Genomic DNA, 12,628 nt, shown 5'->3' with positions numbered 1-12,628 from the left:
CTGTTCTCTTTGTTGTTGTTTCTGTGGTCCAGACTTGAAAGGCCTATTATGTTTGCCCAAATCGATTGGCACAATGTGAATGTTGCTGTACCAAGGAAGACCAACCTCTGACCATCAAATGCCCACCTTGGAGATACATTAGATTCTAGTGTCTGTCTGTCTCTATCTAACTCTCTCTCCCCCCCCCTCCCCTTCTCTCCCCCTCCCTCTCCCTCCCTCCCTCCGTTGATATTTCAGGTTGAGCCCCTTCATCTGCTCTGGATGAAAGGTCTCAACCCAAAACTGTCCACTTTCCCCCACAGATGCTGAGTTCCTTCAGCAAATTGTTTCGTACTCCAATTTGTCTTCTTGGCTGTATATATTGATGCCAGCTGTACATATAGATGTCAGAGGTAAGTTTTTTGTGCGAAACACCCTGCCAAGGGTGGTGGTAGAGGAGGGTACATCAAGGGCATTTGGCACATGGATGATAGAAAAGTAGAGGGCTTTGGAGGAGGGAAGGGCCACATTGATCTTAGAGTAGGCTAAAAGACTGGCACAACATCATGAGCTGCAGGGTCTGCATGGTGCTGTATTGTTCCATGTTCTATGTTCTCTTAATATCACTGACATTCTGATACAGAAGTGAAACTATTAGAATGGAATTAAGAAATTTAAAGAAATTATAAAGCAATTGAAAATAATTAGTTAAACAGAAGCTTGTAATTGAAAGTAGTAATACGAGCTGAACTATTTGTTTTAGATAAAGGATCTTGCCCCTACCCCTTCAATTCCTGCCCTGCGCCTCTGACAATGGAGTCCTGGACCCTGCAGGTCTAGTCTGTTCTCGGCTCTGAGCAGTGATTTGCACAGGAATCTCAGCAAGTTGACCTGCTCTGAATCTGGAACCTGATGGAATCTAGCAAAGGAGGGAGCTGCCAGGTTTGGTCTTCAGAATGTGTCAGTGAGGCCCAGACTGATATCAAACTAGTCAATGCCACTTTATAATTGGTCTGCCTCCAATCCCATTGTTGCTTGACAAGTCCAGGCAGAAAGAATAAAAGCACTGAACACAAGGTAATCAAATCCAAGATGCAAACAGCTTAGTCTGCATCTCTATTAAGTATGATTACATAGTTGGACATAATGTTTGAGACTTGTACATGTGAAAGTTCACACAAAGTCCACTTGCTGTCAACTTGACAGAATTATTCAGTTGTATGGGAGTGGACCTTGCATGTGCATTCAGATGGAGTGGTTAGGTGGGGGGGGGGTACACCGTAGATGGAGTGATTATGTGATGAAAAGGGATGCCGTCGGAGTGGTTAGGTGCTGAGGGGAATACAGGCAGAGTGGTAAGATGGTAAAAGACATGTATTTTGTGTTACAGCCAGATGCCAAACCAAGTCATCTTTGGAGATTCCATTAACAGACACAAAAAAAACCAATAAGGAAATAAAAAAAGCTTACAGGGGTTGTTAGAGGTCTCAACAATTTACTTACCCATTCCTTTTGTGCAGTTTTGTTATTTCATCAGTTTGGACCATGATTTGTTTTTCCAATTTATTAGTGGAGAGGGAATTTTCCAAAAGTTGGAGCTCGAGTCGAGATGTTTGATTCAGAACCTGGAGGAAATCAAATGCAAATGTTCAGAATCAGAATCAGGTTTAATATCACAAGCATATTTTATGAAATATGTTGTTTCATGGCAGCAGTATATTACAATACATAATTTTAAAAATTGCATGAATATATATAGTCTCTACCAAAGAGGTGCAAGGCACTCCTTCCCTCCATTAGCCTGCAGGTCACCCTTGGGTAAGGTGTAGTACCTACTTAGCCCCATGATCGTAGTCATGGGAAGCCATGGGAGCAGGATGTTTATATGAGCAGTGGTGCATTTAACGAGTCCTGGTTGTGCGATCACTGACACCAGGCACACAAACTCTGAAAAGTATTGATAATGGTTGGGGTCACCCGTCTTGTAAAGAAACTGCCCAGAAGAAGGCAATGGCAAACCACTTCTGTAGACAAATTTGCCAAGGACAATCATGATTGTACACCATGATCACCCACATCGTATTGCACAGCACATGATGATTTGCACACAGTATAAATTAAATTAGTGGAAAATGTGAGCAAAAACTTAATAGTCAGGTAGTATACACAGGTTCATTGTCCATTCAGAAATCTGACGGTGGAGAGGAAGAAACTTTCCCTAAAATTTTGAGTGCGTGTCTTCAGGCTTCTGTTTCTGAGAGGAAGGCATGTCCTGGGTGTCGGGAGTCCTTCAAGCCTTTTTAAGGTGTTCTCAAACATGGGAGACTTGTATTCATGATAGAGCTGGCTGAGTCTACAACACTCTGCAACTTTTTCCAGTCCTGTGCACTGGTCCCTCCGTACAAGATGGTGATGCAGCCAGTTAGAATGCTCTCCTCAGTGAATCTTTAGAAATTCACAACTAAGACTCCATGCTACAGGACTGCTTTGATGACGTCAACTGGAATGTCTTCCATGATGAGGATGTCTTCGAGTTCACGGAAGGGGCCAAAAGTTTCATCCGGAAGTGAATCGAGGATGCCGTCTCCCAGAAATCGGTCAGGGTCTATCCAAACCAGAAACCCTGGATCGACAGTTCTATGTGAGCAGTACTTAACATGCAACACAGAGCTTACGTTGCCGGTAACCAACAGGAACTCAAGAAATGCGGCTACAATTTACGCAAAGTCATCAAGGCAGCGAAACAACAATACAGGAACAGGATCCAGACACAACTCTGCACCAGCAACACATGCAGCTTATAGCAAGGTCTGCACGCCATCGCAGACATCAAAGCTAAATGCAGTGGCGTCTCCAACATCACTGTCTCTCTCCCAGATGAGATAAATCTTTTTTACGCTTGATTCAATGTTGCCAACACTGAGCCCCCGAGGAGAGCCACCGAAGAGACTTACACCTTGGTCATCTCTGAGGCTGAAATACGTAGGTGTTTCCAATGAGTGGATAGTCACAAGGCTGCGGGACCAAACGGCATCTCAGGGCGGGTACTCAGAGTGTGCATGGCACAACTGGCTGCTGTGTTTACAGACTTTTTTAATCTCTCCCTCCCAGTGTAGAGTGCCCTCCTGCTTCAAAACATCCACCATTATTCCCATATCTAAAAAGACCAAGGTAACATGTCTGAACAACTGGTGTCCTGTCTCACTCACCTCAATAATAAACCAATGCTTTGAGAGGCTGGTCAAGGACTACATCTGCAGCAAGCTACCACCCAAACTGGACCCCTGACAATTCACCTACCAACACAACTGATCGACAGATGACGCAATAGCCACAGCTTTACACCGTACTTAGACATCTGGAGAAGAAGGATGCTTGTGTGTAAATGCTGTTCTTGGACTACAGTTCAGCATTCAACACCATAGTTCACTCCAGGCTCGACAAGAAGTTCAGATACCCCTCCCTTCACCCTGCCTTGTGTAGCTGGATCCTGAACTTCCTATCAGATTGCTGCAGGTGGTAAGAGTGGGTTCCCTCACCTCTGCCCCTCAGGGCTGTGTCCTAAGCCCCCTCCTTTACTCTCTGCATACCCGTGACTGTGTCACCACCTACAGCTCCAATCTGCTAATTAAATTTGCTGATGGTACTATACTGTTTGGCCTAATCTCAAATAATAATGATGTAACCTAAAGAGAAGAAGTCAAGACACAGTGGTGTCAAGAAAACAACCTCTCCCTCAATGTCACAAAAACAAAGGAGCTGTTTGTAGACTACAGGAGGAATGGAGACAGACCACCCCTATTGACATCAATAGATCTGGGTTGAGCAGGTGAACAGTTTTAAGGTCCTCGGCATACACTTCACTGAGGATCTCACGTGGTCTATACATACTGGCTGTGTGGTGGAAAAGGCACAGTAGCGTGTCTTTCACCTCAGACAGTTGATGAAGTTTGCTATGGATCTCCAAATCCTAAAAAATTTCTACAGGGACACATCTGAGAACATCCTGACTGGCTGCATCACTGCCTAGTATGGAAACTGTATTTCCCTCAATCGCAGGACTCTGCAGAATGGTGCAGACAGCTCAGCGTATCTGTGGATGTGAACTTCCCACTATTCAAAACATTTACAGAGACTAGTGCATAAAAAGGGCCCCAAAGGATCATTGAGGATCGGATTTACCCAAACACAAACTGTTCCAGCTGCTACCATCCAGGAAATGGAAGCACAGTATAAAGCCAGGACCAAAAGACTCCTGGACAGCTTCTTCCACCAGGCCATCAGATTGGTTAATTCATGCTGATACAATTGTATTTCTATGTCATATTGACTGTCCTGTTATACACACTATTTATCAAAAATTACTATAAATTGCACATTTCGACGGAGACGTAACATAAAGATTTTTACTCCTCATGTATATGAAGGAAGTTAGTAATAAAGTCAATTCATACAATTCAAATTATGTTTAAAAACTTGCAAGTTCACATGACTCAGTTACCAAGGTGACCAGGTGGTTTGCCGAATTAATGTAAAGTGTGTCTATTTTAACTTGCAAAATTATTCATGGAGTTTGGAGCTATGAACAGTTTTTATCTGTTAATGTACAAACTGCTTTATTTTTCTTTGCCAGAGTTAGACGCTGATCCATTGAGGAGAGTGTTCTGTTTCCCAGTAGTGTTTTATTGCTGAGGAGCTGACAACAGATTGATCCAGAAGAACATGTGTGTACACCATGTTCATGCACTGTGTTTGGTTTAGGGAATGAAAACAGATGTTTCAGTCATCAGGATAGGGCTATAATAATGTTGCCTAAAATGCCCTTAAGTTAAACTTGCAGTCAATTCAAATGTCTAGACAATTCTCAGGTATGATGCAGTACAGTTGGAGAAAAAGAGGAATTCCACAACCTGCAGATTCACTTTCAAAGTTCGAAGTAAATTTATTATCCAAGTACATGTATGTCACCATATACAACCCTGAAATTTATTTTCTCATGGGCATTCAAATAAAATACAAATACCAAAAAAAGCAAAATAATAAAAATAAATAATTAAGCAATAAATATCAAGAACATGAGATGAAAAGTCCTTGAAAGTGAGTCCATAGGTTGTAGAAGCAGTTTCCCCTCTGGTTCAAGGGCCTGATTGTTGAAGTGTAATAACTTTTCCTGAACTTGATGGGTGTGGGTCCTGAGGCTCCTGTACCTCCTTCCGGTTGGCAGCTCTGAGAAGAGACCATGACATGGAAGTAGGGGGTCTCTGTTGATGGGTGCTGCTTTCCTGCAACAGCACTCCCTGCAGATGTGCCCAGTGATGGGGAGAGCTTGACCCGTGATGGACAGGGCTATATCTACTACCTTTTCTTGGCTTTTCTGTCCAAGGTCATTGATGTTTCCATATCAGGCCATGCAACCATTCTTGAATCTACAACTCATGTTCTCAGTAGAGTTATAGTCTTGGAACACTGTGGCAAAGAACCAGGCTCTTTGGCCAATCTAGTCTGAGCCAAACTATAATGCTGCCTAGTCCTGTCGATCTGCACCTGGACCATAGCCCTCCATACCCCTCCTATCCATGTACTTAATCTAAAGTTCTCTTAAATGTTGAAATTGAATCTGCATCCACTATTCCCACTGGCAGCTTGTTCCACGCTTTCTCCACACTCTGAGTGAAGAAGTTTATTCCTCATGTTTCCTTTAAATGAAGTGCACCGATCTGCTATTCCTTAGAGACTGCATTAAGAAACTAGAGCTGCAGCTCGATGATACAGGAAAATGAGGAGGTGATAGATAGGAGCTACAGGAAGGTACCTGGGCGACTGTCAGGAGAGGGAAAGGGAATAGGGAGCCAGTACAGAGTACCCCTGTGGCTGTTCACCTCAATAACAAGTATTTTGCTTTGGATGCTGGGGGAGGGGGAAAAATTAACCTTCCAGGGGAAGCAACAGTGACCAGGACTCTGGCACTGAGTCTGGCTCTGTGGCTCAGAAGGGAACGGGGAGAAGAGGAGTGCAGTAATGATAGGGGATTCCATAGCTAAATGCACAGACAGAAGCTTCTGTGGATGTGAAAGAGACATCCAGATGGTGCGTTGCCTCCCAGGTGCCAGGGGCAGGGATGTCTCAGACTGGGTCTGCAGTATTCTAAAGGGGGAGGGTAAGAATCCTGGAAGTCATGGTACATATTGGTACCAACAACATGGGTAGGAAAAGGAAGAGTCCTTAAGAGAGATTATATGGAGTTTGACAGAAAGCTGAAAAGTGGGACCTCCTAGGTAGCAATCTCTGGATTGTTGCATGTGTCACATGCCAGTGAGAGTAAGAATAGGATGATTTGGCAGATAAATGTATGGCTGAGGAAGTAGTGCAAGTGGCAGGGTTTCAAATTTCTAGAATCAAAGGGATCTCTTCTGGGAAAGGTATGACCTGTGCAAGAAGGACGGGTTACACATGAACCCAAGTGGGACCAATATTTTTGCAATCAGGTTTGCTCGAGCTGTTCGGGAGGGTTTAAACTAATTTCACAGTGGGGTGGGAGTGGAGTGATAAGACTGAGGATGGGGCAAGTTGATGCAGTGTGGTAGTGGGACTACGAGGATGGACAGGCAGATAATAGGGCAAAATTGTGCCAGTGGGATAGGTTAAAGTGTAACATAGGTGCAAAATCGAAAATGGTGATTAATGCAGCATTGAAGATGTTATATTTAAATACACAGTATACGGAATAAAAAGTAATTTAGTTAAAGTTTGGCAAGTATAACAATCTGGGGGTTGCTGAGTCGTGGCAGTATCAGGTTTAGTATCACTGGCATATATTGTGAAATTTGTTAACTTTGCAGCAGTCCAATGCAATATTAAAGAAAACAAGAATTACAAAAGGAAATAGAATTACAGTAAGTATACTTACTATAATTTATTTTTCTTTTGTAATTCTTGTGTGTGTGTGTACATATAATATAGTTAAATGAAATAAGTAGTGCAAAAAAATAAAATAAGTACTGAGGTAGTGTTCGTGGGTTCAATGTCCATTCAGAAATCAGATGGCATAGGGGAAGAAGCTGTTCCTGAATTGTTGAGTGTGTGCCTTCAGGCTTCTGTACCTCCTTCCTGATGGTAGCAGTGAGAAGAAGGCATGAGCTAGATAGTGGGGATTCTTAATGATGGATGCCACCTTTCTGAGACACTGCTTTAGAATGCTGTCCATGGTACATGTATAGAAACTTGCAAGTGTTTTTGGTGACATACCAAATCTTCTCAAACTCCTAATGAAATCTAGCAGCTGTTTTGCCTTCTTTAGAGCTATATGTTGGCTGCAGATTATGTCCTCAAGAGATATTGACACTCAAGAACTTGAAATTGCTCACTCTCTCCACTTTTGATCCCACTCTGTGGATGAGAATGTGTTTCCTCATCTTATCCTTTCTGAAGTCCACAATCAGTTCTTTGGTCTTACTGATGTTGAGTGCAAGGTTGTTGCTGCGACCCCACTCCACTAGCTGTTATATCTCACTCCTGTATGCCCTCTCATCACCATCTGAGATTCTATCAACAATGGTTGTATCATCAGCAAATTTATAGTTGAGAGCTTAATATTCAAGGGTACACCTTGTATGGAAAGGACAAGAAGCAGGCAGAGGGTGTGGGTTGGCTCTGTTGGTAAAAAAAAATGGAATAAAATCCTTAAAAAGAGGTGTCATGGAATTGAAAGATGTACAATCCTTGTAGCTAGAGTTAAGAAACTGCAAGGGTAAAAGGACCCTGATGAGACTTTTATACAGGCCTCTGAACAGTTTCAGGACGTGAGATACAAATTACAAAGGGAGATAGAAAAGGCATGCAATGAAGGAAATGTTATGAGAGTCATGCGGGTTTCCAAAATGCAGGTTGATTGGGAAAATCAGGTTGATGCCGGATCCCAAGAAAGGGAATTAGTAGAATGCCTACCAGATAGTTTTTTAGAGCAGCAAGTGGTTGAGCCCTCTGGGGGAAATGCCATTCTGGATTGAGTGTTATGTAATGAACCAGATTTAATGAGGGAGCTTAAGGTAAAAGAACCCTTGGGAGACAGTATTCATAATATGGTAGACTTTACCCTGCAGTATGAGAGCAAGAAGATAAAGTCAGACGCATCAGTATTACAGTGGTGTCAAGGGAATTACAAAGGCATGAGAGAGGATCTGGCAAAAGCTGATTGGAAGGGGACACAAGGAGAGATGACAGTAGAACAGCAAGGGCTGGAGTTTCTTGGGGCAATTCAGAAGGCGCAAGATAGATAAATCCCAAAAGGGAGAATGACTCATGCATGACTGATAAGAGGAGTCATAAAAGCAAACCAGTAGATACATAACATAGCAAAAATTAGTGGTAAGTTAGAGGACTGGGAATTTTTCAAAAACAAACAGAAGGGAATTAAAAGGCCATAAAGAGAGAAAAAGATGAAACACGATGGTAAGCTAGCCAATGATAAAAAAAGACGATACCAAAGAGTTTTTTCAGATACCTATATAAAAACTAAAAGAGAGGCGAGAGTGGATATTGGTTGAGCCGATGGAAAATGACATTGGAGAGATAGTAATGAGGGACAAAGAAATGGTAGATGAACTTAACAAGTATTTTGCATCAGTCTTCACGATAGAAGACACTAGCAGTGTTCCAGAATATCAAGAGTTTGGGGGGGGGGTGTGGCGTGCAGGCAGAAGTGAGTGTTGTTGCTATTATTAAGGAGAATGTGCTTGGGCACGAGGCCAAGTGGTTAAGGCGTTCGTCTAGTGATCTGAAGGTCGCTAGTTCGAGCCTCAGCTGTGGCAGCGTGTTTGTGTCCTTGAACAAGGCACTTAACCACACATTGCCCTAGTGTCCATGAGAGGAGTGGTGCCCCACACGGACTTCCAATCTGTGCCTTTTAAGGCATGAAAATGCCTGACGCAGGCCTCTCATGGTCTGAGTCGACATTCCCTCCCTCCCTCCCTCCCGCTTGGGCAACTGAAAGGTCCAAAGATAGATAAGTCACCTGAACCAGACGGATGACACCTGAAGAGATTGTAGAGGAATTACTAATGATCTTTCAAGAATCACTAGATTCTGGAATGGATTCAGACGACTGGAAAATTGTAAATGTCACTCCACTCTTTAAGAAGGGAGAGAGGCAGAGGCCAGTTATAGGCCAGTTAGCCTGACTTCAGTGGCTGGGAAGATGTTGGTGTCCATTATTAAGGATGAGGTTTTGGGGTACTTGGAGGCACATGAAAAAAATAGGTCAAAGTCAGTGTGATTTTGAGAGGAGAAATCTTGCTTGACAAATCTGTTGGATTTGTTTGAAGAAATAACAGGCAGGATAGACAAAGGAAATTCAGTTGACGCTGCTTACTTGGATTTTCAGAGGGCCTTTGACAAGGTGCCACACATGAGGCTGCTCGATGGGATAAGAGCCCATCATGTTAGAGGAAGGATACTAGCATGGATAGAAGATTGGCAAACTGAAAGGAGACAAAGAGTGGGAATAAAAGGGGCCCATTCTGGTTGGCTGCTGGTGATTGGTGGTGTTCTACAGGGGTCAGTATAGGGACTGCTTCTTTTCACGTTATATGTCAACAATTTGGATGATGGAATTGTTGGCTTTGTAGCCAAGTTTGTGGATGATAGAAAGATAGGTGGAGGGGCAGGTAGTGTTTTGGAAGCAGGGAGTGTGCAGAAGGACCCGGACAGATTGGGAAAATGGACAAGAACAGAAAATGGCTTTTAGAATATTGTGTAGGGAAGTGTATGGTCATGCGCTTTGGAGTAAAGGCATACACTATTTTCTAAGCAAGGATAAAATTCAAAAATCAGATGTGCAAAGGGAACTTGGGAGTCTTTGTGCAGGATTACCTAAAAGTTGAGTCAGTAGTAAGGAAGGCAAATGCAATGTAAGCATTAATTTCGAGAGGACTAGAATATAAAAGCAAGGGTGCACGTAACGCTTTATAAGGCATTGGTCAGACCACACTTGGAGTATTGAGAGCAGTTTTGGGCTCTTTATCTTAGAAAAGATGTGCTGGCCTTGGAGAGCTTTAGAGGAGGTTCACGAGAATGTTTCTGGCAATGAAGAGCTTGGCGTATGAGTATGATGGCTTTGGATCTATATTCACTGGAGTTTAAAATAATGAGGGAGGATTTCATTGAAACATATTAACTATTGAAAGGCCTAGATAGAATGGAAGTGGAGACAATACCTCCCACATTGGATGAGTCTAGGACCAGAGGGCACAGCCTCAGACGAGAGGGATTTCCACTTAAAACAGAGATCAGGAGTAATTTCTTTGGCCAGAGGATGGTGAATCTGTGGAGTTCATTACTATCGATGGCTGTGAATGTCAAAGGTTATGGGAAGAAGGCAGCAGAATGGGGTTGAGAGGGAGAATAAATCAGGCATGATGGAATGGTGGCACAGACGCAATATGTCAGATGGCTTATTTCTGCTTCTTTGTCTTTTGGTCTAAAATTTGACAAACGTGGTTAGTTTTCATAAATGTGATAATCATGAGAAGAAAAATTGCATCATCTTGCCATGTTTCAGGAGATTGTTGAAACTTCTGCTAAAACAATGTCTTAGCTTCGAAAATTCTCATCCTCAATCCTAACTCCTTTACCATTTGTGGCCACAAACTGGCATACTGAAGCCTTTAGATTTCAAGTTCTCTCCCTAAGCTTCACTCCATTTTTACTTATCTCTCCTCAAAGGTGTTCCCTGACACTACTTCTCAATATTCATTGTGTCCCAGTATTCACTCTCCACATTATAGTGGCTAGGGATAGCTCTGTTTGTACAGCTTGTCGTGGAGTACTTATTTTTTGAAATGGAACAGCTGTTTAAACACAGCAATGTTTGATATATATAATTTTTTCATAAATTAATTATCTCTCCTGATATAGTATACTGCAGTTTTGGTCCAATTTCTTAATAGCTCAAAAGAATGTGATGCCTATCAGCACAATTTTTCATTTCATAGTTCTTTGGTTACACACTTGTTCCTGTTCTACTGACAATTTCAGGTGTTATATTTCAAGATTCAAGACTCAAGACTGTTTAATGTCATTGAGGAAGAGACTTGCTGTTAATGTGACCTTGGTTATCATGTTGTTTGGTTACCAACCAAATTTTTGCACCAGACAAATTGCTCCACCATCTACGAACAGCCATGCAACACTCACAACACGCTGGAGGAACTCAGCAGGTCGGGCAGCATCCACGGAAAAGATCGGTCGACGTTTCAGCCCGAAACGTCGACCGATCTTTTCCATAGAGGCTGCCCGACCTGCTGAGTTCCTCCAGCGTGTTGTGAGTGTTGCTTTGACCCCAGCATCAGCAGATTTTTTTGTGTTTACGAACAGTCATGCACCACTTGGGTGTTCAGCTCATACATACTTGTATATAACTTTTTTATGTTGAGGTTTTAATTTGTCAGAAATATAAAATAGTAGGGTGTTATCTTCTAATTAATTAAGTGCATTGCAAAAGGTTGAATTTATTTATTTTCACATCCGCAGCTAATCTGATTTGTCAGCAAAAATGTAAGCATCCTCAGAAATAGAGTAACTTGGTTTTCAATTAATTTAAAAACTTCAATTAGAATTTACCATTTGCTATCAATTATGTCTTTAACTGAAGTTGTTCTTCAGAATCCACAAGAAATGGCAGTAAGTAGCAGTTCACTCTGTGAAATTAAGATCATGTTCTATTCTCTGTTGATCAACACAGCATGACCTTCTTTGAATTTTATTTTCACATTCATTGCCTTTTACTTTGTCTTTTTTGGTTGTGCTTGCAATTATTGAATGCATTTTTATTGCTCTTGAAGGAAAAATCAAAAGCAATGGGTATTCTAAGGTTTGAATTTAATTGGAATCCAGTTACTTTGTGCCTAATTAAGATTGCCTATCCCTCTTTCGGTGAAATTGTTTTTACGAGTTTATTATAAATTTTTCTCTTCAATCTTTGCAAACTAGATTCAAAGATCTAGTTTGCATCTTTGCACATCAGTATAATCTTTCCTGAGGAGTTCCTCATTCTGAACTTCAGCAAGATAATATTTTTATGACATATATACATTCATTGTAAAGGTTAAATATCCTGTGAATACAACTGTACATTAGCACAGAAACAAGCTTTTTGTATTGTGTTAGACCACTTAATGTGCATTGTTTTACCGGAAGGTTGTGCAGATCGTGAAAATTGATGATCAGTATTATAGGAGATCAAAATTAATAATTGAGATAATGCAGTCTTTCAATATGATTGCACTTTTTATTCTTTGAATCTTACCATTTAATTTGTCTACTAAAATGTTTAATTGAAAGGATGAGCTGGTGTGACATCAGCGTTTGACGGTTTATTTATCTGAATCATAGATGATTATATAATAAATGACTAGTAACCTTTCTCCACTTCCTTTGTTCCATAAAGTGGTGGCAGTTTTCAAGCCACTGAGGTAATTGCATGACTGAAAAGCCCAAAGGCATCCCTTTAGAGTAGAGGAATTTCTTTAGCCAGAGAATGGTGAATTGGTAGAAATCATTGCCACAGGCAGCTGTGGAGGCTAAGTCATTGGGTATGTTTAACGTGGTGATTGATAAGTTCTAGATTAGTCAGGGTGCTAAAGGCTATGGGGAC

General features: G+C 41.7%; 2 protein-coding genes across 3 annotated transcripts in view; one reads left to right on the top strand and one right to left on the bottom strand.

Annotated features, from left to right (window-relative positions):
• mcph1 (microcephalin 1) overlaps window positions 1-12,628 on the top strand; it is a 292,116-nt gene that overhangs the window by 153,245 nt on the left and 126,243 nt on the right. The window lies entirely within an intron of this gene.
• The window catches only part of angpt2a (angiopoietin 2a), a 101,015-nt gene that overhangs the window by 63,614 nt on the left and 24,773 nt on the right, over window positions 1-12,628 (bottom strand). The window contains exon 3 of the mRNA XM_063038940.1: window positions 1,483-1,604. Within this exon, the coding sequence (XP_062895010.1) occupies window positions 1,483-1,604 (122 nt within the window). The remainder of the gene's footprint in view (window positions 1-1,482; window positions 1,605-12,628) is intronic.

Source organism: Mobula hypostoma, chromosome 2, assembly GCF_963921235.1.
Source record: "Mobula hypostoma chromosome 2, sMobHyp1.1, whole genome shotgun sequence".
NCBI classification, from domain to species: Eukaryota; Metazoa; Chordata; class Chondrichthyes; order Myliobatiformes; family Myliobatidae; genus Mobula; species Mobula hypostoma.
The sequence above is the reverse complement of the archived record's forward strand: the minus strand, read 5'-3'. Positions and strand labels throughout refer to the sequence as shown.